The sequence below is a fragment of the Coenobita brevimanus genome, chromosome 71 (genome assembly GCF_032717465.1).
Source record: "Coenobita brevimanus isolate Jiangsu-jjx chromosome 71, ASM3271746v2, whole genome shotgun sequence".
NCBI classification, from domain to species: domain Eukaryota; kingdom Metazoa; phylum Arthropoda; class Malacostraca; order Decapoda; family Coenobitidae; genus Coenobita; species Coenobita brevimanus.
Genome location: NC_137024.1, coordinates 40,910,823 through 40,936,886, shown reverse-complemented (window position 1 = coordinate 40,936,886; position 26,064 = coordinate 40,910,823). Strand labels below are relative to the sequence as shown.

At 41.0% G+C, this 26,064-nt stretch overlaps 1 protein-coding gene across 1 annotated transcript in view; it reads right to left on the bottom strand.

Moving 5' to 3' along the window:
• Positions 1-25,817, bottom strand: part of PolA2 (DNA polymerase alpha subunit B) — a 73,639-nt gene extending 47,822 nt beyond the window's left edge. The window contains exons 1-2 of the mRNA XM_080277740.1: positions 25,739-25,817; positions 14,406-14,607 (exon numbers count right to left, since the gene is read on the bottom strand). Of these exons, the coding sequence (XP_080133866.1) occupies positions 14,406-14,607; positions 25,739-25,817 (281 nt within the window). The remainder of the gene's footprint in view (positions 1-14,405; positions 14,608-25,738) is intronic.
• Between the last annotated feature and the right edge of the window lie 247 nt (positions 25,818-26,064).

The window sequence follows — 26,064 nt, the reverse complement described above, 5'->3', positions numbered from 1 at the left end:
ATCCACCCTCTGTACTCCACCTGCATTCCTCAACAGTCCCATCTCCACTGATCTTACTCTTGATTTTTCATTTTCATGCCACACCATAGTCTCACATCCATATATTAAAGTTGGCACTAACACCCCTTCATGTAAGCCTCGTGCAGCTGCAACACTCAAGACTCTGTTTGTTATCAAGGTCTTCATTGCATCACCTACTTTTCTTGCTTGTGTCACTCTGCTTTCAACTTCTTTTGCACATTTTCCTCTCTTATTATCAAAGTACTCTTCTCTATCTATCTATCTATCTATTGCCAGACGCCTCAATCCCGTACGGGGTGGCAACAAACAAATCGCCTCCACATCGCCCTGTCCCCCACCATTTCACTGCCCTGCTCCCAACTCACACACCCCTCTCTCATATAGCTCCCCACTCCATCCTTCCATCTCATCCTCGGCCTCCCCTTCCCTCTCCCCTCCTCCACCTCACTCATACACTCTCCTCGTCAGTCTCTCACCCTCCATCCTCTCCACATGGCCAAACCAACTAAGTGTGTTCCTCCTAATGCTTCCTATCACATCCACATCCACACCACAATGCTCCTTTATATCCTCATTTGTCAGCCTCAATCTCCATGTGATGCCACAGGCTCCTCTTAAATAACTCATTTCCACTGCTCTCACTCTTAACTTGTGTCCTTCCAACAACGTCCAAGCTTTACTTCCATATGTCAGAGTTAGTATCACAATACTGTCATGTAGTAACTTTTTCACTTCCATGCTCACTTCCCTGTTTCTTATCACTGCTTTCAAGGAACCAGCAACCTTTCTTCCTTGTTGTACCCTTTCAAGCACTTCACCCTCCAAACTTCCATCCTTACTCATCACACTACCCAAGTACTTAAATGTACTCACATTTTCCATTTCCTCACCATCCAACCTCACTGTATATTCACTGACTTCCCCTCTCTCAAAGACCATCACTTTACTCTTCCCTACATTCACCTTTAAATTCCGTTTCTTACACACTCTCCCAAACTCATCCATCAAGCCTTGCAGCTCCTCTTCGTCTTCACTCAACAACACAGTATCATCTGCAAACAACAGAACAGGGAGTTTCCAAACACTACCTTCTCTCACCAGGGCCACTCCAACATCCACAGCCCTTCCTTGTACCTATTTTGTTACCCCATTCATGTACAGAATGAACAACCATGGAGACATGACACATCCCTGTTTCAACCCAACCTTCAAAGAGAAAAATTCACTCAGTTCACCATCCACACGCACTGCAGCCTTAGCACCACCACACATACTCCTCACAGCATTCAGCAACTCCCCATCTACTCCATATTATATTAAGTGATTTTAGATTCCCCTACCTAAAACTTTAAATTGATTTAACATGTTGCTGTTGCATCAGCTAACAATTAGGCGATTTTCATGTATTTTCCCTCCTTCATGGAAAGTTTGAATAACTGTCCTTGGAGAGCTCTGAGTGATTTCTTATGAAATACCAAGTTCCTCAGCTTTACATTTTGGGTCGATTTACCATATCAGCTGATTCATCACCTGACTATTATGCGATTTTCAATTTTGGTTATAAGGAGGCATTTTAGCGACATTCTTATGACATATAGAGTTGCTCAGCTTGAAATTTTGAGTTGATCTGACCTGTCAGCTGTTGCATCAGCTGATGCATAGTTTTGCCAAAGGTCTACGAAGACAGTCTCTTCCTGTTATTTTGGCATTTGTGCTCCTCTGGTACTAAGTGCCTTGCTGAAAGACATGGTGATTTGGGGTACAAAATGCTAGTGAATAGATATAGGCTTAAGATGACAGATTTTCAGACAGGGTGATTTGGGGTACAAAATGCTGGTGAACAGATACAGTATAGGCCTAAACTGACTGGATTTATCAGACACAGTGATTTGGGGTACAAAATGCTGATGAACAGATATAGGCTTAAACTGATAGATTTTTCAGTACAGTACAATAAACCCATATGTCTAATAAAAAGCTTGGACCAGTAGTATGCTTCTCCATATATTTCACTGTGTCTGGTAGTTCAGAATATCAAATTATTTAACTACAATAAACATGATGAATCTTTCTATCTATTGCCAGACGCCTCAATCCCGTTTGGGGTGGCCACAAACAAATCGCCTCCAAGTCGCCCTGTCCCCCGCCATTTCACTGCCCTGCTCCCAACTCATACCCCCCTCTCTCATATACCTCTCCACCCCATCCCTCCATCTCATCCTCGGCCTCCCCCTCCCTCTTCCCCCCTCCACCTCACTCACATACACTCTCTTCGTCAGTCTTTCACCCTCCATCCTCTCCACATGGCCAAACCACCTCAGTGTGTTCCTCATAACGCTTCCTATCACATCCACATCCACACCACAACGCTCCTTTATATCCTCATTCGTCAGCCTGTCTCTCCACGTGACTCCACAGGCTCCTCTTAAATAACTCATTTCCACTGCTCTCACTCTTGACTTGTGTCCTTCCAACAATGTCCAAGCTTCACTTTCGTACATTAGAGTTGGTATCACAATACTGTCATGTAGTAACTTTTTCACTTCCCTGTTTCTTATCACTGCTTTCAAGGAACCAGCAACCTTTCTTCCCTGCTGTACCCTTTCAAGCACTTCACCCTCCAAACCTCCATCCTTACTCATCACACTACCCAAATACTTAAACGTACTCACATTTTCCAATTCCTCACCATCTAACCTCGCTGTACATTCACTAACTTCACCTCTCTCAAAGACCATCTCTTTACTCTTCCCTACATTCACCTTTAGGTTCCGTTTCTTACACACACTCTCAAACTCATCCACCAAGCCTTGCAGCTCCCTTCGTCTTCACTCAACAACACAGTATCATCTGCAAACAACAGTACAGGGAGTTTCCAAACACTATCCTCTCTCACCAGGGCCACTCCAACATCCACTACCCTACCTTGTACCTCTTTTATTACCCCATCCATGTACAGATTGAACAACCATGGAGACATGACACATCCCTGTTTCAAACCAACTTTTAAAAGAGAAAAATTCACTTAGTTCACCATCCACACGCACTGCAGCCTTCGCACCATCGTACATACTCTTCACAGCATTCAACAACTTCCCATCTACTCCATATATTCTTAACACTTTCCACAATCCTTGTCTATCCACCCTGTCATATGCTTTCTCCAAATCCATGAAAGCCGCATACAACTTCTTTCCCTTCTCTAGAAACTTTTCCACTAAAGATCTAAGAATGAATATCTGATCTACACAACCTCTTCCCTTCCTAAAGCCTCCCTGTTCTTCTCCAACTAATTTCTCTGTTCTTTCTCTAACTCTGTCTGTAAGTATCCTACCATACACTTTTCCTATTATACTAAGAAGACAAATGCCCCTATGATTACCACACACTTCTTTTTCTCCTTTTCCTTTGTACAAGGGAATAATTATACCTGACTTCCAATCCTCCGGGACTCTACCTTCCTCCCAGGCCAATCTGCACATCTTCCACATCCATTCTACTACTATCTCTCCCCCATGCTTCAGCATTTCACCACACACTCCATCAATTCCTGGGGCTTTCCCCGATTTAACTTTCTTCATTGCTTCCACAACTTCTATCCAACTGATTTCTTCCTGTCTTCTCACCTCCCTCCTTCTCCCAGCCATTCCCCAGCCACTTATACTCGCATTACTTCCATCCTCTACGTTCAACAATTCCTTAAAGTGTTCTCTCCATCTGCTCACTTTTTCTCCCTTCTCCACTAGTAATCTACCATTTTTATCTTTCACTCCCCTGCTAACTTCACTTCCACCCTGTCTTACTCTTTTCACTTCTCTCCAGAACATTTTCTTACAGTCCCTCCACTTTACACTCAAATTCCTTCCAAATTCCTCATCCACTCTCTTCTTACTCTCTCTTACTAATCTTTTCACCTCTCTCTTCCTTTCCACATATAACTCTCTCTTCCGCCTCTCAACTTCTTCCACGCCCCTATTTCTCACCCATTCATTGCATGCTTTCTTCTTTTGTGCCACAGCCTGTTTCACCTCTTCAGTCCACCACGCTGTTCCTTGCACCCCCCTCCGCCTTCTCTTCCTTCCACACACCACGTCACATGCTGCACATATTTCTTCTGTAAATATCTTACACACACCTTCCACGTCTCCCATCTGCTCCAATTCATATTTGCCCAATCGTTCCTCCATTTCTCTCTTATACTCTGCCTTTTTCTCATCCTCTTGTAACCTTTCCACTCTCCTTGCAACTACTCCTTCCTCTCGTCTTTCCCTTCTTCTATTCCTCCATCTCACTTGCATCCTAATTCTGGCCACCACCAAGTAGTGGTCAGAAATCTTTGATATAGTCAATGTATTAAGATATTTCTACACAGCTGCAATGCTTTTTGTCACAATGCAAAACATGAAATTCAGGTCAAATGAAGTCCGTTATAGTGAGGTTTTACTGTATATACAGTATATATATATATATATATATATATATATATATATATATATATATATATATATATATATATATATATAAATATATATAAAATATAAATATAAATATATATATATATATATATATATATATATATATATATATATATATATATATATATATATATATATATATATATATATATATATATATATACATATATATATATATATATATATATATATATATATATATATATATATATTTATATATATATATATATATATATATATATATATATATATATATATATATATACAGTATATAAAAGAGGTACAAGGTAGGGTAGTGGATGTTGGAGTGGCCCTGGTGAGAGAGGATAGTGTTTGGAAACTCCCTGTACTGTTGTTTGCAGATGATACTGTGTTGTTGAGTGAAGACGAAGGGAGCTGCAAGGCTTGGTGGATGAGTTTGAGAGAGTGTGTAAGAAACGGAACCTAAAGGTGAATGTAGGGAAGAGTAAAGTGATGGTCTTTGAGAGAGGTGAAGTTAGTGAATGTACAGCGAGGTTAGATGGTGAGGAATTGGAAAATGTGAGTACGTTTAAGTATTTGGGTAGTGTGATGAGTAAGGATGGAGGTTTGGAGGGTGAAGTGCTTGAAAGGGTACAGCAGGGAAGAAAGGTTGCTGGTTCCTTGAAAGCAGTGATAAGAAACAGGGAAGTGAGCATGGAGGTGAAAAAGTTACTACATGACAGTATTGTGATACCAACTCTAACGTACGGAAGTGAAGCTTGGACATTGTTGGAAGGACACAAGTCAAGAGTGAGAGCAGTGGAAATGAGTTATTTAAGAGGAGCCTGTGGAGTCACATGGAGAGACAGGCTGACGAATGAGGATATAAAGGAGCGTTGTGGTGTGGATGTGGATGTGATAGGAAGCGTTATGAGGAACACACTGAGGTGGTTTGGCCATGTGGAGAGGATGGAGGGCGAAAGACTGACGAAGAGAGTGTATGTGAGTGAGGTGGAGGGGGGAAGAGGGAGAGGGAGGCCGAGGATGAGATGGAGGGATGGGGTGGAGAGGTATATGAGAGAGGGAGGTGTGAGTTGGGAGCAGGGCAGTGAAATGGCGGGGGACAGGGCGACTTGGAGGCGATTTGTTTGTGGCCACCCCAAACGGGATTGAGGCGTCTGGCAATAGATAGATAGATATATATATATATATATATATATATATATACTCATCATCATCATCATCAGCCATTTGAGTATGCACTGCAGGACCGGCCTATCCCAACCGAAGTCGGGATGATTCAGCCAATGTATCTCTACCAAGTGGCTTAGGCTGTCTGGTAGAGATTGTATGTAGGGTGAAAAGTGCTTGCAAGTGTAACTGTAGTGTTGGAGTGGCTTTGGATGTGTGCGTAGTCTGTGAACCAAGTGTAATCGGCCCGCGCAAGCCAACTGGGTGCAAGCATACTTTACAGTAAGCGACACTGGTTCAGCCACAGCACCCCTTGTGTCCGCCAATGCAGTACGTGGCTGGGTGAACACTCCCAAAGTGTATTACACACACACACACACACACACACACACACACACACACATATATATATATATATATATATATATATATATATATATATATATGTATATATACAGGGTATACTATATATATATATATATATATATATATATATATATATATATACAGCCAAACTTCAATGTATGATGAACTGGTATGCAATGAATCGCTTATATGACAACGAAAAAGTTAGGACCTTTTTCTACATATGACAGAATTTTCATTTATACCCAGTATAATATTCCCGTAAGAAGTCTCACTGGTTGATATACGATCACTCTCATACAAGTCTAGTTACAGCATGTGTTTGTTCCAAGATGGAATTAGCAATCATCACTACCGGGTATGTTAGGTTCAGTGATGGGACAATAATGTGGTGTTGGAGTTTAAGCATGTGAAATACAGTGAAGTGAAGTCTGTAGCTATCAATCTGGGTGAGTTGGAAGCTTGTTTTTAGATTTGTTATTGGTAGTAAGCAGGAAGCGACATGCAGCGAAGTGAGAGAACAATGAGCTGAGGTAAGCTAGGAACTTGATTTTTGACATTGTTGAACTCATTCAAACTGACTCGATATACACTAAATTGTTACACTCTTTTTTTCAAACATCATCATCATACAGCAAGGGTGTGCTGAATATGCATACAGTATTTGTGTATGAAAGCACAAGGCCTGTCCAAAAAGAAACAAAATTTTTTAAATGGTGCACCAACTAGTTGACTTAGCGTGATGCAACAGGAGCGCTGTGTAGCGAAGACTTTAAGCTTTAGTCTAATACTGGTACTAGCCACATCATGTCACGTCGCTCGGTCATCGAAGTATTGTATACACACTTAAGTGAACATGTGTTTAGTGCATTTGGTGAAGTTTCTACTTTTGTCTGAAACCGGTGACCTTTCAGGGCAGATTCCAACTTTGGGAGCACACACAAGCATGTACATGCACTTACAAATTCAGACAAAAGGTTTGCAGGGGCCAAATCTGGAGTGTAAGGGAAGCTGGGGAATGATAGTCATCTCATGCTCTGCCAAAAAGTCACGGACACGGATCAATGCGCGAGAAGATGCATTATCAAAATGCAGCATCCAAGTTTTGTTTGTCCAAGCCTCAGGCCTCTTCCTTCACCCTGCCTTCATCAAATGCTTAAGGACATCCAAGTACAATGCTTTACTGACTGCCTGACCACGTGCAACAAACTCATGATTAACGACGCCCTTTCAATACATAAAGACGATCAACATCACCTACACACTTGAGTGACTCTGACGTGCTTTTTTTTGGTTGTGGTGACGATGTTCCAGCCCACCACGATGGACTGCCTTTTTGTTTCAACATCATAGCCATACACACATATTTCATGTCCTGTTATGACATTTTTCAGAAAGTTTTCATCAGCCTTTGAACAAACAAACAGCTCCTGACTGGTTGTGACATAGTTCTCATTTTGATCATCAGTCAGCAGACACTGCACAAATTCTGTAGCAACATGATGCATCTTCAGCTTTTCAGTTAAAATAATGTGGCACGAACCTATATAGATGTCTAACTCTTCAAAAATTTCATGGACAATCAAGCAACGATTTTCAAGAAACACAGCATGCACTTTCTCAACGTGATCATTGTCTCTTGACATGGAAGGCTGTACAGATTTGGGACTGCCTTTGGTGGATATTCTTCCTGATTTGAACTGCTGGAAACACTTGTGACATTATGCACAGCTTAAACAATCTTCCCCATAAGCCTGCCGTAACATCTGAGAAGTCTCCATAAAAGTTTTCCCCAATCTAAAACAGAATTTCATGCAAACATGCTGTTCTTCAACAACCTTTATTGTTCACCTTGCAACAAATCACCAAGTGCACTAAACACTCATTCAATCAAACGAATGTACCTTGAAGACTAAGTGGCGTGGCATGTTGCACCTAGTGTTAGACTAGCACTCAAAGTCACTGCTATACAGCACCCCATCGCAATCACATTAACCTGGCTCATTGGTGTACTATTTAAAAAGTTCTGCTTCTTTTTGGACATACCTTGTATGTATGCATGTATGTAAATATTGTATATAAAGGCAAACTAAGTTGAATGTATTGTAGTCCAGTTTCCTCGGTGCTTAGAAGTCAAACCTTAGCTACATCCACTTACAAATGGGCAACCACTGTTGTTCTGCAGGTGTCAAACACAATATCTCTAATGATGCAAACATGGGATCAAATCAATAATATGTCTTGGGGGGGAGGATTGCTTTTACATATATATATCATTCTAAAGGGTGATAGTGGGACGTAAGTGGAGAGGAGATTTGGTCATTATGCTTATAAGAGTTAGAAGACTGGAAAATGTGAATGGAGACGAGATTTGGTCTTTATGCTTGAACGAGTTAGAAGACTGGAAAACGTGGATAGAGTGGATATTTTTGTGAAAGATTTTGGAAGGACAAGAAGACATGAACATAAGCTGAGGACAACCAGATGCCTGTATGTACAAGTTTAGTTTCCCAACAGAAGTACAGAAATTTGATAAAGCTTGAAAGGGGATGTGATGTGAACAATGAACATTCATGTGCTCAAATGTTGTACACTACAGCTCAGTAAATGCACATAGTCCTTCAACACATGCAATACACGCAGAGGCAGATCTTGGAATAAAAAATTTTTGAGGTACTGTCCATATCACTATCCAAAGTAATGGGAATCTAGTACCACTTTTCTCTCCAGCCAACTAAGTAATGTTTGATATTTTAATGTTACCAGAGTGTCAATAGACAATCTATGAAGGGACGGTGCCAATGTGCCCTTAACCTAACAAGTGTTACTTTGGGATTTTATGATCTCCCTCCCCCACATGCAAAAACACATCAAAACACTGATTTGCTCCAATTTCACTTTTTTCTTACAAAATGAAAGAGTACATCAAACTGGGTTCAGAAATTTATTACGCTGGCTCTCGAGAGCCCTGTAGCACTTGCAGAACAGGCCTCTCAAAAGGCCTGTAGCACTTTACGGGTTAAGCCTTAACAAATATAATCCTTCATAACTCCCAAACATGGATGTGCTAATTTTTTTTTAAGCATTTACCCTTAATTCCCACGTCTGCCTATGACTAAAATATCTCCTAAATTAGTTAGAACATAACACTAACATCTAAAATACACCAGGCCCTTCACATTAGCAGAATCACGGTCTAGCAGATTTAGGGATTGCCCCTCTGTGGAGCAGATTTAGGGATTGCCCCTCTGTGGAGCCAAGACTGAATTTAATGGGTATTATTGCAAGAAGTTGGGGTATGTATGTAGCTGATGACTTGCCCACACTCACGTGTGGGCAAGTCATCAGCTATTTGTGATATTTCATGTTACTTTTAGTTCCAGATATGATTTATTTGGTACAGTTTGTGCACACTTGCTCCAAGGGGATGATTTGCTGCTGTAGAGGCATTTATGGGAAGGTGTACCAAACATTCATGGAACTTCCACATTCGCGGAGGTCTGTGTCCCCTAACCCCTGCGAATGTGGAGGGACTGGTGTAGTGAACAAAATTCCCAATTTCTCCATACTGTACTGTTCTGCTTTCTTAGACCCCTCTAGCTCTAAAATGGGAAAACTGATTACTTTTTCACAGACGAGAGGTTTTATTCTCCACTTAGTCAGAAGCATGGGAGAGACTGACCCAAACTGATCAAAGGTAATAATCAGAAATCATTCAACTTTTAGTTCTAATTCGATTCTGACCAAACATGGCAGACAGGTAAAGGGTGAACAAAGGGTGAAGTGTTTCAATTTTGAGAACTGGTCAAAATTTAAGGTCCTCAGATGGTGTTAAACTACTGGACCTTCAATTCAAAAGTTGATATTCAATCTGGATTAACCTTGGTGGAGGGATTTGGTCATTCATAGAGTAAATTGTTCAATTTTGAGAACAATAGGGCATACATGAAGGTCACAGGCAAGGCTGTGATGTCGGAATCGGAAGCAATTATGGTGATGCTGGAGTTGGAGTCTCTATTTAAAAAAAAAAAAAAAAAAAAAAAAAAAAAAGGGGTCTCGACTCTGACTCTGACCACCAGTAAAGAAATCACAAACATGATGTAGATGTAATGTGGAGCTAATGCCTTTCGAATGATAGCTCCTTCGGTTTTATTTCTTGTTGCTACTGCAGCTTTTTTTTTCTCTCTCTCTCTTATTTTCCTCATTTTATTTAGGATTTGTTTGTTGTTCTGTTCTTCGTTTATGTTGATCATAAACATCGGTGCTGCCACCTGTCAACAGAATGACAAGAACAGAATGTAACAGACACTACGATCAGCAGATTTCCCACTGAGTGAACGTGTCTGGATAACGTTTTGATTCTAGAATCTAAAGGTGAGTTTCCTTAACATGAAATTGCTAGGAATAAAATGGATATAGTATACTGTACTGTGATGTGGAGGCCTCTGCCAGTGCCTATACACTGTGAGGTGGGAATTTTGAGCATGTGCAAGTCAGTGAAGGCCCATCATGGCAAATTTATTGTACAGAAAGTCTAAAGGGTCAGAGTCAGACACACAGGAAATCAAAGAGTCGGAGTTGGTGTCGGGAGTTTTGGGTACCGACTTCACAGCCCTGGTCACAGGACAAGGTTAACTTGAACACTTTTGATCCAAATTAAACCAACCTTAGTGGAGGGGTGCTTCCTTACACAGAGGCTTTTAAAAATCAGTGATGTTCTAAAAAATGTATAAAGATGTTGGGATGGTAATGCATTTAAAAACAACAGAACTTGATTGAGACAGGAAAAACAATACTGAATCCCACATCTACATTCTCTCTTTTTTTCTTTTTTTTTCACTCCTGTACATGTCATTATGGTACAGTGACAGTGCACCTGAAAAGATTCATGATAATGGTACATCTATTATCCAACCATGCACAATACAAAAGTATGCGCAAAAAAAAAAAAGGGGGAGGGGGAAGGATGGAATTACAGTAATCCCTTGATTATCCGAAGTAATAAAGCCAAAGGCATGTCCTGAAAGTGGATCTGTCCGCATAATGGACTTCTCCCCTGGCACCCCTTCGTACATAACCTAACTTTGAAAGCCATTGTAAAAGGCCACTACAGTACCTTGTACAACCCTTGTTCCTCTTGTTTAACACTACTCTATCTGGTCAAGCTGACCTAAAAACTATGGCCAAGCATGGAAAATAATACTCCTTTAAGATGCGGGAAGTCAACCATGGTGCATCAGTCTTACGCAGAATCTCATGCTCCTCTCCAGAGTCAGCACTACCCTCTTCCTTTTCTCTGGTGGAGGGGCCATTATCACACACCCTAGGAAGAGGCATACATGGGACAGCAAGGCCTGAAGCAGGTAGGGAACAACCACAAAAACCATCATGTGCGCCATTATAAAAACTGTCCGAGAGGAGCTCTTCACTACACAGTCACCGCACAGGAACTGGGAACGACCGAGGGGTTCTCTAGTGGACGCTGGGTGAGCTACCTAGCCAGACAGTGCGGCATCATCAGGCTATTCCTGCCCGGCCGGATGAAAATCTTCATGCAGCTGTAATTTCCACCTGGATGCAAGCATTTTGTCCAGATAAAATGGAAAAACGTATGTACTGTATAATGGTTTTGAACAGCCAGATCGCAGTGTCAGGTAAAGGACTGTTCGGATGATAATTGAGGAATTACTGTACATGTCATATTTCCTGTCTCAACCTTGTGTCAGTGATTTTTGGCACACTATCATCCCTACATCTCCACACATTTTATGAAATGTTTTTTTCATACAGTACTTGTTTTAATAAACTGATTCTTGACATGACTGCATTATATTTGTGTGAGAGATATAAACATAATAGCAAGGAAAAGATGCAATCCCCAGTAAGTAAACTGATCTCTCTGAAAAATGAAAGAAAAGCTTTCACAAGCCAAATGCTAATCGCCAGCCAGAATATAATGTTGGCCAAGTCCAAGATTTTGGCCAAATCTTGATACCCTGAAGATAAGTTGACAGCTCAAGCCGTTCATGAGATATAAACATATAATGGTGTTAAAGATGAGCGATAAAAACTAGTAGACCTTTGGCAGCCATTTTGGTGACCTTGGCCTTCACCCCAAATGCTCATTTTGGAATTCGTCCAAGATTTTGGCCATACCTTGATAACCTGAAGAATTCATGTTAAAAGCTCAAGCCGTACATGAGATATAATGGTGCAAAAGGTAGGCAATAAAAACTAGTTGACCTTTGGCAATTATTTGATGACCTTGACCCCAACCGCCCATTTTTTAACTCAGCCAAGATTTTGGCCATATCTTGATACCCTGAAGGTTTCATGTTGATAGCTCAAGCCATTCATGAGATATAATGGAAACAGACACAGACACAGACACAGACGCACGCACACGCGCGTGCACGCACACACACAAACACATACACAGAGGCGGGCAAAAACATTATTGCTCCACCTTGTAAAGGTGGGCGATAACCAGTTGCTGCCCTAGCAGCCTGAGCAACACCCTTGGATGCACTCATTATAAAGAAAAGCCAATATAGGTGGGAGGTTAGTCACTGGCCTGATAAATATTATATATGTGTGTGTTGTCCTAGATGACTGGCTGAAAAGTGTAACTGTAAATGTGTTCAAGGGGAAGGTCGATGCCCTGGAAAGAGGAAATTATTGAGGTATAAAGCTTTTAGATCAGATAATGAAGGTGATGGATAGAGTTCTAGAAGGTATGATCAGAGAATGAGTGAATATTGATGAGATGCAGTTTGGGTTTATGCCAGGCAAGGTGACCACTGATGCCATATTCACTGTTCAACAACAGCTTCAGGAAAAACATATAGGAGAGAAAAGGGAACTGTACTTAGTTTTTGTTGATTAGAGGGCCTTGACAGAGTCCCTAGAGATATGATGAAGTGGGCAATAAGAAAGCTTGGGATCAAGGAGTGGCTGGTTAGGGTGGTTATGGCCATGTATGTGGGTGTTCGCAACCAGGTCAGAGTGAATGGAGATTTGAGTGATGCGTTTCCCATGAATGTTGGTGTGCATCAGGGGTCAGTTTTGAGTCCCTTGTTGTTTATCATGGTACTTGAAGCCCTCTAATGTGACCAGAAATGGACTCCCCTGGGAGATGTTGCATACTGATGATTTTAGTGTGGATTGCAGAGAATGAAAGGGAGGTGGAGGAAAGATTTAGGAAGTTAAGAGATGGTATGGGGAACAAGGGCTTAAGAGTAAATGCAGATAAAACAAAAGTGATGATATCTAAGGTTGGTGACTGTACTGACAAAGAAGAGGGAGAGTAGCCATGTGCAATCTGCCACAAGGGCATGGGAAGTAATTTCATCTTGTGCAGTGTTTGTGATAAGTGAGTGCATAAGAGATATTGTGGTATTAGAGGTAAACTGCCAGATAATGCTGATTTCACATGTGCAGTGTGTCGGGGAGAGCAGGTGGAGACTGTCAGGCGTGAAAGGATTGAACTTGCTGGTAAGTCTCTTGAGTGTGTGGAAGAGATCTGTTATTTGGGAGACATGTTATGTGCTGGAGGTGGGGCTGGAGCTAGCTCTGTGGCTAGGGTGAGGAGTGGTTGGAAGAAATTCAGGGAGCTGTTGCCTCTCCTTACATTGACAGGGCTCTCCCTATGTGCTAAGAGATCTTTGTATGCAGCATGTGTTAGAAGTGTTATGCTGTATGGTAGTGAGACCTGGGCAGCAAAGGAAGAGGATATTCGCAGGCTCAAACATGCAGAAATGACAATGATTAGGTGGATGTGCAGTGTGTCCCTGAGTGCAAGGCCTGGGGGGACTAGGTTTATGATGGAAGAGTTGAGAGGCAGGATGGGACTGGAGTGTATTGGTGTTGTGATGAGGAGAGGTAGACTGAGGTGATTTGGGTCATGTGAAGAGGATGTGGGATGATAATTGGGTGCAGAAAGTGAAAAGCGTTAATTTTAGAGGCGGGGTTGCGAAGGGTAGACCAAAAAAGACCTGGGACGAGGTCATTAAGTGGGACCTCAGGGTTGAGGGACTGAACAGGGAGGCTGCCAGAGATCAAGCAGCATGGAGAGCTGCCATTAGGTGACCAAAGCTGATGCATGCAAGCATGTTGGAGCCTTCAAAAATGAAATGAATGGCCACACTCACATAAACAGCAATAGTACACTTAAATACTTCATATGTCCAATACTGAAACACAATATGCAACTCCCATGATGAGAACACTCTACAGAACTTTTGAGCAAAATATCCAAACACTCTACAGAACTTTTGGGCAAAATATCCTAAACACTCTACATAACTTTTGAGCAACATATCCCAATCATAATCAAACTGCACAAATAATAAAAATCTGTCAGTCAGGCACACTGCCATAAGAAAAGGATACAAGGAATCATTTGTAGCATCATAGAACTTGAATCCAGTGTTAGCTGTGTGTGTTTTCTTTTTCTTCTTGGCCAGAATGTCTCGCTCAAGCTGGTCAAGTGCTTCTTCTGATGGAACATCCACACCATGGGAAGTAGAGTATGACACCCAGGAAGCTGCTAGCTCTTCACTGTCAATTCCATACTGCTGACACAAGTCTACACCTAAAAATGTTAAGATTAATTCATTAATGAAGGATAATTTAATGTAGCTAACATATATAAATATGATGTAAGATATGAAGAAAGACAATATACAGTACAGTATACAAAGTGGTTGGGAAACAGCTATTTTAGTTACACAGCCTATCAGCTATGCTGATAGGGAAGACTATAATGATGGTGGGAATTAATACCTTTTCTGCAAAACAGGCAGAACCCACACACAAGACCCACCAAAACTTGTCTCTTCCAGAAGTAAACCAACCAAAACATGATCCAAGTTCAGCAAGTCCCAGAGAGACTACCAGCATATTCCACTTTGTTACAACCTGTAAACCTATCTGTTAAGGTAGATACATAAAGGACCGAAAGTCTCAAAAATAGAAAATTGGTCATAAGTCGACCATCTTGTTTTTGTTTTTTTTCAAAATCTAGAAAAGACGAGCATCAACCTCCTATATGGCCCTACAATCATACAAAATATGAGAAAATTCCAACACATGGCTTCTGACATATATACAGGGTGGAACAGATAAGCGGACATATGGACACGACCTAACCTATGATTTCACTTTGTGAGAAACGAAGTGGAATAATTAGTGTTAAACCTGCAGTATGGAACTATAAACAAAATTTAAACAACTGAGAAAATAAATTACCTAGAGGATTGGATGTACTGATTATATTCCAATTAGAATACCATGAACCCAGAGCAAAACTCTGAAGAAAGTTACTATTCTTCTATGACCCCAAAGCAAACCTCTCAAGAAAGAAATTATCTCATCATTCAATCCTTTACTACCCCATAAAGAACATAAGGGCCTGACACTAGGCTACTTGGTCTTTACTTTAAAGGTCAGGGTGACTGGGTGCAAATGTGTGAGTTATCAAACCAAACAACCCCCACATTTAAACCCTTATGGGCCACAACCAACTGGGGCATCTTCACCCATTAGGCCACCAAATATCCCTTTGGGCTATGGGAAACCACTTGGTTTCACTCAGTAAGACGGTGAATAAGGACGCAATATGAAAAGTTGCAAGTTTAATACTGTACCAAGCCCTTACCCACTACTTAAACCCTTCAATACCATGACATTTGCTTTATTGTTGCTATCTACTAATGATTACATTCAACTTAAGTTAGACTTTCTGAACTAGCAATAATGATTAACATTCCCTTCTTTAGCCCCTCCACTATGAAATGTCTGCCTTATGCTAAATAACATAATTTGGCAATAACAGGAATAATGTGAGATGTTCATCTGGTGGGGCTACCAATACTGTGCTATGGGTCACAAAAGTATTGGTGCACAGGGGGTCTGATCCCTACCGAAATCATTCAAACAACTGTTGACATTACCAGCGTCTCATTGTGTATGAACAATGTCTGTTTATATAAACATACTCGTAACATCTGCTATATATTTGCAAGAGGATACCAGGTATTGCTAGTTGGTGATATATGACACCTCCCGACATCAGGGTTACTTACGTGTGGCAGGTCGTACACTAATATTTCAGTGACCTTCATTCTGTGGTCCCAAATGTTTCACACATATAGTGCACCGATACTTTTGTGACCCACAGTACATATAGCCTTCATTAACCCATTCACTATGAAATGTCTCAAGCTGAATAAAATAATCAGGCAATTCCTAACAAGAACAATTAAGAATGCCATCAAGCTACAAATCTCTGATTTTATATATGGGTAAAAAGTACACCAGGCCCTCCATATTCGCGGGGGTTAAGGGATACAGACCCCTGTGAAAGTGGAATGTCCGCAAATGTTTGGTGTACCCTCTACAGCCGCAAATCATCCTCTGTGAGCAAGTGTGCACATACTGTACCTAATAAACCATAACTGGGACCTGAATGCAGCATAAAATATCACAAATAGCTGATGACTTGTCCACACTCACATGTGGGCAAATCATCAGCTACATATATACCCCAACTTCTTGCAATCATACCCATTAAATTCAGTCCTGGCTCCACAGAGGGACAATCCGCAAATGTGAGAAGTCCGCGAAAGTAGAATCCACAAATGTGGAGGACCTGGTGTACATTTCTTTTTTCATTACTGTACTTATTTTCTGACTGGCAGAATCCCAGATGAGAGTTCATCTTTAATATACACTATGAATGTAAGATTTATAAAATAGTAACCCCATGGTTATGGCACACTGTTTGTTATCATGGTGTTCATTATCTGCACTCCTGCCGCTATAGCACATTTTTCGGGCCAAAATTTCCTTATCATGTGCCTGAGCTGAGCCTAGCCTGAGACTTGGCCCACCAAAATGCACAAACACACACTCACCCTACTCACATAAGATGACGCCCTACTCAAGGAGTTAAGTCCCAGATGGCTGAGGCCACTAACTCTCCATCCCACTAGCCTCAGAACCCCTTAACTCAAGCCCATCTCAAGTCTCTCCACGGTATGTGTACCCAGCGAAAGATTAAATATTCTCCCTTACTGTGCCCTTTCCATCACTTTTTTTTATTAACCTAACTATGCATTTGTGTGTTCTGGTACCTGCAACATTATGTATTTAGCTAGTAGATCTCAAGTGTCATAAAACAGAAAACTGGGGTTCAATCTTGGGTGCCTGAGACCAATTAGACTAAACACTACAGGTTTGGGGTCGTCGTTACCATGAATTTATTTTACTATGCACCACATTAGGTACCATTTTTGGGTGATAATCAAGGGATGACTCTCATTTATTTCATGTATTTTCCTATAAAAGTACTTAAAATGTGAAAAATGATTCAGTTTTACCGCTTTATGAAACTGAATACTAAAAATAATGAAAAGTTTACCATCCATCCATCATCCAATCCTACGTTGACCCATGCCGAGCGTAGGAGCCTGGGGCTAGGCACGTTGGTCCTGACATTTAATTTGAGAGTGACCAGCCTCACTCATCCCTGAGTGGCATTGCTTGAGCAATAACCCTAACCATCCCTTGGATATAAACCTTCAATGACTCAATCCCATTGGAGTGCTGCAAATACCCATTAAACCACCAAGTGCAACAACTGGGTTATATGGTTACCACCCAGCATAGTAAATGGTTTCCTGGTGTACAGGAAACCATTCGGCTTGTCACTCAGTGTAGAGTAACCCACAGGCAGCAGGAACAGGAAAGAATGAAGGAAAGAAAGACTAGAGAGGGAGTATACAGTCACCTGTAGGCAGAAGGACAAGGAAAGAATGAAGTAAAGACAGAAGAGGAAGAAAGGAAAGGAGGGAGGCAAGGGAAGCGCAGACACCCAAGAGCAGCATTACATCGAGTGAGTGGATGGTGAGCACCCCCACCTACATTGACACTTATTCTGTCCATCTATCTATTGCTTGATGCCTTAATCCCAAAGGGTTGGCCATAAACAAATCTCCTCCAATTCACCCTTTCCCCCGCTGTTTTACTGCCCTTCCCTCAGCTCACACCACCTCTCTCATACCTCTCTCCACTCCATCTCTCCATCTCATTGTCAGCCTCCCCCTCCCTCTCCCCCCTCCACCTCACTCATATACACTCTCCTCATTAGTCTCTCACTCTCCATCCTTTCCACATGGCCAAACCACCTCAATGTATTTCTCTTAACGTTTTCTATCACATCCACATCCACACCACAGCGCTTCTTCATTTCCTCATTTGTCAGTCTCTCTCCATGTAACTCCACATGCTTCTCTCAAATAGCTCATTTCCACTGCTCACTTTTGACTTGTGTCCTTCCAACAAGGTCCAAGCTTCACTTCCATGTGTTAGCTGGTATCACAATTCAGTACTGAACTATCATGCAGCGACTTCTTTACATCCATGCTGACTCCCCCATCAGTAACCTTTCTTCCTCGTTGTACCCTTTCAAGGACTTCATCCTACAAACTTCCATCCTCACTAATCACTACCCAACTACTTAAATACACCCACATTTTCCATTTCCTCATCATCCAATCTCACCGCACATTCAGTGACTTCATCTCTCGAAGACCATAACTTTACTCTTCCCTACATTCACCTTTAAATTCTGTTTCTTACACACTCTCCCAGACTCATTCACCAAGCCTTGCAGTTCCTCTTCACCTTCACTTAACAATAAAGTAGCATTTGCAAATAACAATACTGTACAGGGAGTTACCAAAAGCTGCTGCTTCTCATTAGAGTCACTCCAACATCCACTGCTTCACCTCATATCTCCATTATAACCCCATCCATATACAGACTGAACAACCATGGAGACATGACACATTCCTGTTTCAATCCAGCATTCAGAGAGAATAATTCATTCTGTTCGCTATCCACACACACTGCCTTAGCATCCCCATACATACTCTTCACAGCTTTCAACAACTTCCCATATACTCCATATATTCTTAAACTTTTCCACATTCCGTGTCTATCCACTCTGTCATGCTTTCTCTTATTCCAAATGACAAAATTGTATACCAGTCAACTGTTTATTTAGAAAAAAAAAAAAAAAAGTGCTTTTGGACAATTATGGAGTATGGAGACTTCCTAATGCCAGTTGATCTTTTTTAACTGTATCAACATTTATTGCCTATAAAATAAGCTTAACAACTTCCTAACGCCAGTTGATCTTTTTTAATTGTATCAACATTTATTGCCTATAAAATAAGCTTAACAAAGTTAAGTTTCTACTGCACTATTACCCGGAGCTAGTAGAACAGGGAGATTAGGGAGGTAAGGGAAGAGGACAGCAATAGGTTGGGTTGGAACAGCGTACATTACACTGAGCTGGGTATGGTTCTGGTAAGGTTAGCTATGGTTAGGATGCTGGATGCTCAGTTAGGTCAGGTTAGATTACACTTAGTCTGGTTAGGCTAAGTTATGAGAACTTACAAACAAGTTATACCAAAGAATATACAGTAATCTCATATGATGATTCTCTTACTGACCACAGAATGTTATATAATATGGTACTGTAATGAAAACTGTATCCTAGAAAAGAGCAAGTATATTATTTTACTTTCATACCACTATGAAATCTTGGAATGTAGGACAGGCAATGGATAGATTTTAGTATTTACTGCCATCTGGCTGATCCAGCCCCAAGGTCACTCCTTCCCTAGTCAATCCATTCTCAGTTGATCAGCCCTAACCTAAAGAATTAATGCTGTTTCAATCAAATATAGTTTGCAGTACTTTAGTACGTTTCAACCAATCACAGCACAGCATAGTGCCCATGGATGAATTTGAATAATCCTAAAATGGCTAGGATCAAAGGATAGCCTACTCAAGTTAGCTGGTTAGGCCTAGATGAAGTTTGGTTATGTTGACATTTTTCTAATATTTTTTTATCTATGATTCTGAATGATTTTAACTGAAGCTACTAAAGTTTCTACAGGAAGAAATCAGATTCTCTGGGTGGGATGGAAGGGAGTACTACCAGTATATACTGTATCGCAAAAATCAGCAAAATCATTCATTTAAAACGTATAAAACAATGGAATTATATCAGTAACAGATATTATGGCTATACTGTATTTAAATAAAATTTACCAAACAGGGACATCACACATTTTGGTTTTACAGTAGCTTACAAACTCATTCTTAGAAGATATAAATTTCTGCTTCCAGTAAGTAGCATTCATCAAAATAAATGACTTTTCTTCTATAGGATTTCCTCCAGAACTTGGCCTTTGATTATTAATAAAATTTGGGTGTAGGGAAGCAAAGCCCCCTAGTTAACTGTCACTGAGTCTTTCGGATGTACGAGAGCAAAGCCCCCTAGTTAACAGTCATTGAGTCTTACTGGTGGGTCACTTGCAGTAGAAATGAATATCAAAACTAAATGAAACACACAAAAATGAATAATATTTAGCAGAAGCCACAACTGGATTTCATGCATTTTGAATTGCTGAACATTTATATTGGAACATTTGGAAACATTTTTCTTCTTTAACACTTCTGTCGCAAATGAAAAATAACAGTTATCGTTTAATATGGTAATTTACATGTGCATACCTCCTCCCGCTGTTCCTCTACCAGCCTTCCTCTGAACTCAGAAGAACCAATCAGTTTTTGAATTTACAACCAGTTGGAGTACTCTAACTCTTGTGCCAGAATACAGCAAGGATTTCAAGTAAGTGCATTCATACCTATCATGTTGTCTGTGTTCCCTGAACGCTCTCCAAACAATGAAGAGCTTTTACATGGCCCTGGAGACTGCTTTACAATTTCTCAGAAATGATACGAAATACGGTAATCTCTCTACTATCAGGACAGCCATTACCCTGACCATCCATTACCCAGATGCTGTGATCTGGCTGTTCCAAACTATTATTCGAACATTTTTTTCTCATTATCCAGACCAGTCACTTGTGTCCGTTTCGAAATTATGGCCACGTGAAAAATTTCTGCACAGACAGGCAAAAATAGCCTTGTGGTGCCACCGTGTCAGGTTGGTTTGTTTACCCCACATCTGCCAGACACCCTCGCTGCTCGCTCTCAGTTCATGCGTGTCGCTTGTGTAGTGAGAGGCTCTTCTCAGACCGTTGTTATGGCAGCACAAATGGTAGCTTTCTTGGTGGTTCCCTACTTACTTCAGGCCTTACTATTCCTTGCATGCCTCGTCCTAGGCTGTGATGATGATGGCCACTTCACCAGTGAAAAGGAAGAGGGTAGTGCTGACACTTTAGAAGTGGGAGATCCAGGGTAAGACTGATGCGGGATGGTTGAATCATGAGTGTTGACACTGATTTTATTCTAGCTTACTTTACTGTGCCATGATTTTATTCCACTTTATCACTATGTTTTGTGTGCCCACTGCATTTTTCTTCTGCAGCCAGTTTTTTCATGCCACTGCAGGGTATGACCCTGCAGTGATGATTGCTTGTCTGTGGTTGATCGGTCTGCTTGACCATGGTAACAGCTTGGCTGTGGTTGATGGGTCTACTTGACCATGGTACTGTAATTGCTTGGCTGTGGTTTATAGATCTACATGATCAAAAAGAGTAGTATTAAACAACAAGAACAAGTGTTGAACAACGTACTGTAGTGGCATTTTACACTGACTTTCAAAGTTAGGCTATCATGTATGAATGGGGGCCAGGGGAAAAGTCCACTATCCGGACAGAGCCACTACCCAGACATGCCTTTGGCTCTTTTACTCTCGGTAATTGAGGGATTACTGTACAAACATTAGGGTAGGGGGTAGGAGTGGCAAAGCACCCCCAGTTAGGCTTCCATGCATGTGCAGTGTGGGGTCTCTCAACTGGCTGCTAAGGTCTAGGTTAGGTTAAATGAGACCTGAGTACGTAAATGCCTAAAAACATCCTGCCATACCTTTTTTTTTTTTTAATAACAGAACAGAGGAAGCAAAAACAAATGAATAAAAAAATAATCCATACTCCAGATTACTGGTATCCTCCATTCATAAAAAATCAGTACAGTAACAGTTGGACTTAAACAGCTGTAGGTTGAAGTTTGAGGGGAAACAACTCCAGGGAAGAAATCTGTCATAATTTCAGCAATGAAGCAAATTTTCACATTTTTTTAAGCTATTCAATCAACTTTTATATAGATTCATACTGCAACTCATTGTTTTCCCACCACCATCATCCATCCAGTCCAATGAAATACTGAACTGGCAGTCATTTACTGAATTGGCACTTTTAACTGGAAAATACTATAAAGCTCATCACCATACAAGTTCACGCATACCTACTTATCTGAAATCCGGTCAATAAATTGTGCTTAATATAAACATTAACAAAAAATCTGGTTTCAGAGTTAAAATGTGCTAAAGTAAGTACACATTTCCCCTTCAAATCATCAACACACCTTGACAGACTTCTATTTGCATTAAAACTGATTTAAACTACAAATAAATGTACCGTATTTGCATTGTACATTAACATTCATACACAACAGAAGTCTGTTAAGGTGAGTTGTCATGCTAAAGGCAAAGGCCATGGTTAGAATTACAGCAGCCATAAGTATACACTCATGGACTACAATTACAGCAGCCATAACCTACACTCAAGGACTACGATTACGGCAGTCGTAACATAAACTAACCGAACCAACATAACCGCTAAATTTTAGCAGTTTAAGCTGAATTCTTGCAATATTAACCTAACCCAACCTAACAACTCCAGCATTCATTATATGTATAAAAGCTCTGTACGTGCTGTAATCGTAGTCCGTGGGAGTGTGTGTGTATAATCATGGTTGCCGTATTCCTCACCACTTTGAAAGGCAAAACACTTCTGCTAACTTTAGCATGTTTTCACTCTGAATCCTGAGTTTTTTTATTTCAGGTAACTAGGTGTGTACGAGCCTCTATGGTGATAAAAGTTTAATTTCCAAGTAAACGTACCGATTCAGTGCCTAATCAGTAAATCACCGTCCATTCGGTATTTCATTGCATCCCCACCCATCCCTAGGAGAGAGGACCACAACTGGAAAATCTATCTATCTACAGCCACATGCCCTAATCCTGTTAGGGATGCCCACCAACAAATCACCTCCATGTCGTCTTTTCCCCTGCCATTTTGCTGTCCCCCCCGCAACTTACACCCCCCACTCTCAAATACCACTCCACTCCAACCCTCCATCTCATCCTTGGTCTCCTCCTCCACCTGACATACACTCTTAGTTAGTCTCTCACTCTCCATCCTCTCCACATGGCCAAACCACTTCAATGTACATCTAATGCTTTCTATCACATCCACATCCACACCACAATGCTCTTTCACTTCCTCATTTGCCAGCATGTCTCCACGTAATTCCCCACCACTCAAAAAACTCACTTGCAATGCTTTCACTCTTGACTTGTGTCCTTCCAACAAAATCCAAGCTTTGCTTCCAAACATCAGAGTGGGATCACAATACCGTCATGCAGTACCTACTTTCACGTTCACGTCCCTATTTCTTATCAATGCTTTCAATGAACCAGCAACCTTTCTTCCCTGCTGTACCCTTTCAAGCATGTCATCCTCCAAACTTCCATCCTTCTTCATCACACTACCCAAGTTTCTATTTCCTCACTGGGCATTCAGTGGCTTCAGTTCTCTCGAAGACCACAAACTCACACTTCCCTACTTTCACTTTTGGATTCAATTTCTTACAAACTCTCCTTAACTCATTCACCAAGCCTGACAGTTCCCTTCTATCTTCACTGAATACAGTATCATCTACAAACAACATAACGGGAAGCTCCCAGACGTTTCCCTCTCTCATTAGGGCTACTCCAACATCCACTATCCTACCCTGTACTGGTACCTTTTTAAACTCCATCCATATATAAATTCAACACCCATGGTGACATGACATCCCTGTTTCAATCCAACATTCAGATAGAAAAATTCACTCAGTTTATCATCCACACACACTGCAGCCCTAGTGCCCTCAAACATATTCTTCATAGTATATACTGTATATATATATATATATGTGTGTGTGTGTGTGTGTTTCCCATTTACTGTATATACTGTATTCTTAATATTTTCCACATTCCTTGTCTACTGGTATCCATTTTGTCAAATGCTTTCTCCTAATCCATGAAGGCAGCATACAAATTTTCCCTAAATCAGATATTTTTCCACTGAACACCTTTTGATGAATATCTGATCTACACCACTTCCTTTCCTGGAAAATCATACAAATAAAAAAAGAAGACATATCAAATATGCACAGCTTCTGTTGAAACTGCATTGTACCATCAGCTTATTATTAACCCCGAAAAAATTCTGGATAAATAAATCAATGGAAAAATGAGTAAAAGTGAACTTACACATCTTCACATAAATATCCATCTATATTAACCCTTTAAACGCGGATCGTCGCGTTTGCGACGCTCGGCAAAAAGGACATAACGGCGGAGCATCGCGTTTGCGATTCTAGTAAATTTTGAATAACCGCGGGCAGGCAGGCTCCAGCTAGTATTGTCTATTAGTACCACCACCCTTTAGCTACTTTTAGCACACTTTACCTTTGTACCACTGACCTCCGTTGTTGCCAAGTATCGCGTTTTTCCCCCGTCCCCCCCCCACCACGGCCCCTGCCAGCCTGGCTGTGATACATGGCAGCGCTCTGAGTGCTCAGAACTGTAAATCTACGCTCTCCTCTCACAAGCAGTTTATGCTAATAGGAAACGCTTGTTTCCCCAGTTGTAACACTAGCTTTTTTTCTCACGGTTTGCCCCTGTTTATCGTCAGTTTACCGCAGGCTTTCAAAGTGACATTATGGCGAGTTCTAGCTCTTTCGAGTCAGTGCAAGCGGCCGACAGGAACGAGAATAAAGTGACAGGCGTAAGGCAGAATAAAAAGCGCGCCGTGGTGATCTTTTGGGAAGTAATATGATTGAAAATAATGTAGTATACATGTTTTTAGCTGTGAAAATGGAAATGTTTGTTGAGTGACAGGAAGACCGCCGCCACACTGCATGTTGGCCGTACGCTCCATTGATTTTAGCCTTATTTTGAGTGCTTATTGTACAAATACGGATTCCTAACTACCTTTACGTTGTAGTATAAAGTTTACTGTGACAGAATGAGGCTGTGGTAGAGGGGAAACCGGGTTGCTGGAGGTGTGAAAGTGAAGATTTGGTTACCCAACTTTGCAAGTCTCCACAAGTCCTTGGGTAGTCCACGAAGGCTCAACACCTGTCTCTGGAGAAAGCTGAATGTAAGTACTATCTGCCATACCAAGTATAATGTTCTAGGGTTAATCTCTGATTTTTGGCGAATATTTTCCTACAGGTACTCAGACCGCGATACAACCCCGCCACTCGGGGGGGAATGACTGTACACGGCCGCGTTTAAGGGGTTGATAATGGCAGCAGTCCTGAGAAATGAAAATCAAACAATAACTACACGCTGAACAAATTAAAACCATACCCCCAAAAATGAACAGCTAAGACATACACAACTACAGTATTACCAACTTTTGAAATTTGTTGGTACCAAACCTTCATAAAAACCGTTCAAAATTTAACAAATATAACCTCACCAAAGTGTTGTCCGAAAACAGAAACATGGCTATGAGTAAACACGCACTTTACGTCTTCCACAGTTGCCTTACAATAAAATCAAAGTTCCAGTCTAGGAGAACTATAGATTATAAACCCTAAAGAAGTCCTTGCTGTTCTAAACTCACATTTCTCCACCAACTTATTATCCTCGAGTGAGATACCAAAGGTCTCAAAATCCTCCACAACTTGGTCTAATGTTGACATTCTGAAGAGTGCCAACCTCGCTTTTCCCGCGCTTAAATCAGCTGATCATTCAATTTTCTCACTTGCAGTTTCTCTTATATAATGAAATACTGGTGATACCCACAAATATTCTCTGAAAATTCATAACTATTTGAAGAACGAATTAAGACATCTGGCACACTTTCAAGAAAAATACCTTGAATGCACGCTGTGAGCACGATCAACAAGTGTCAAGGAACATTTTGGGAACGAGATTCCTGACAGTGTA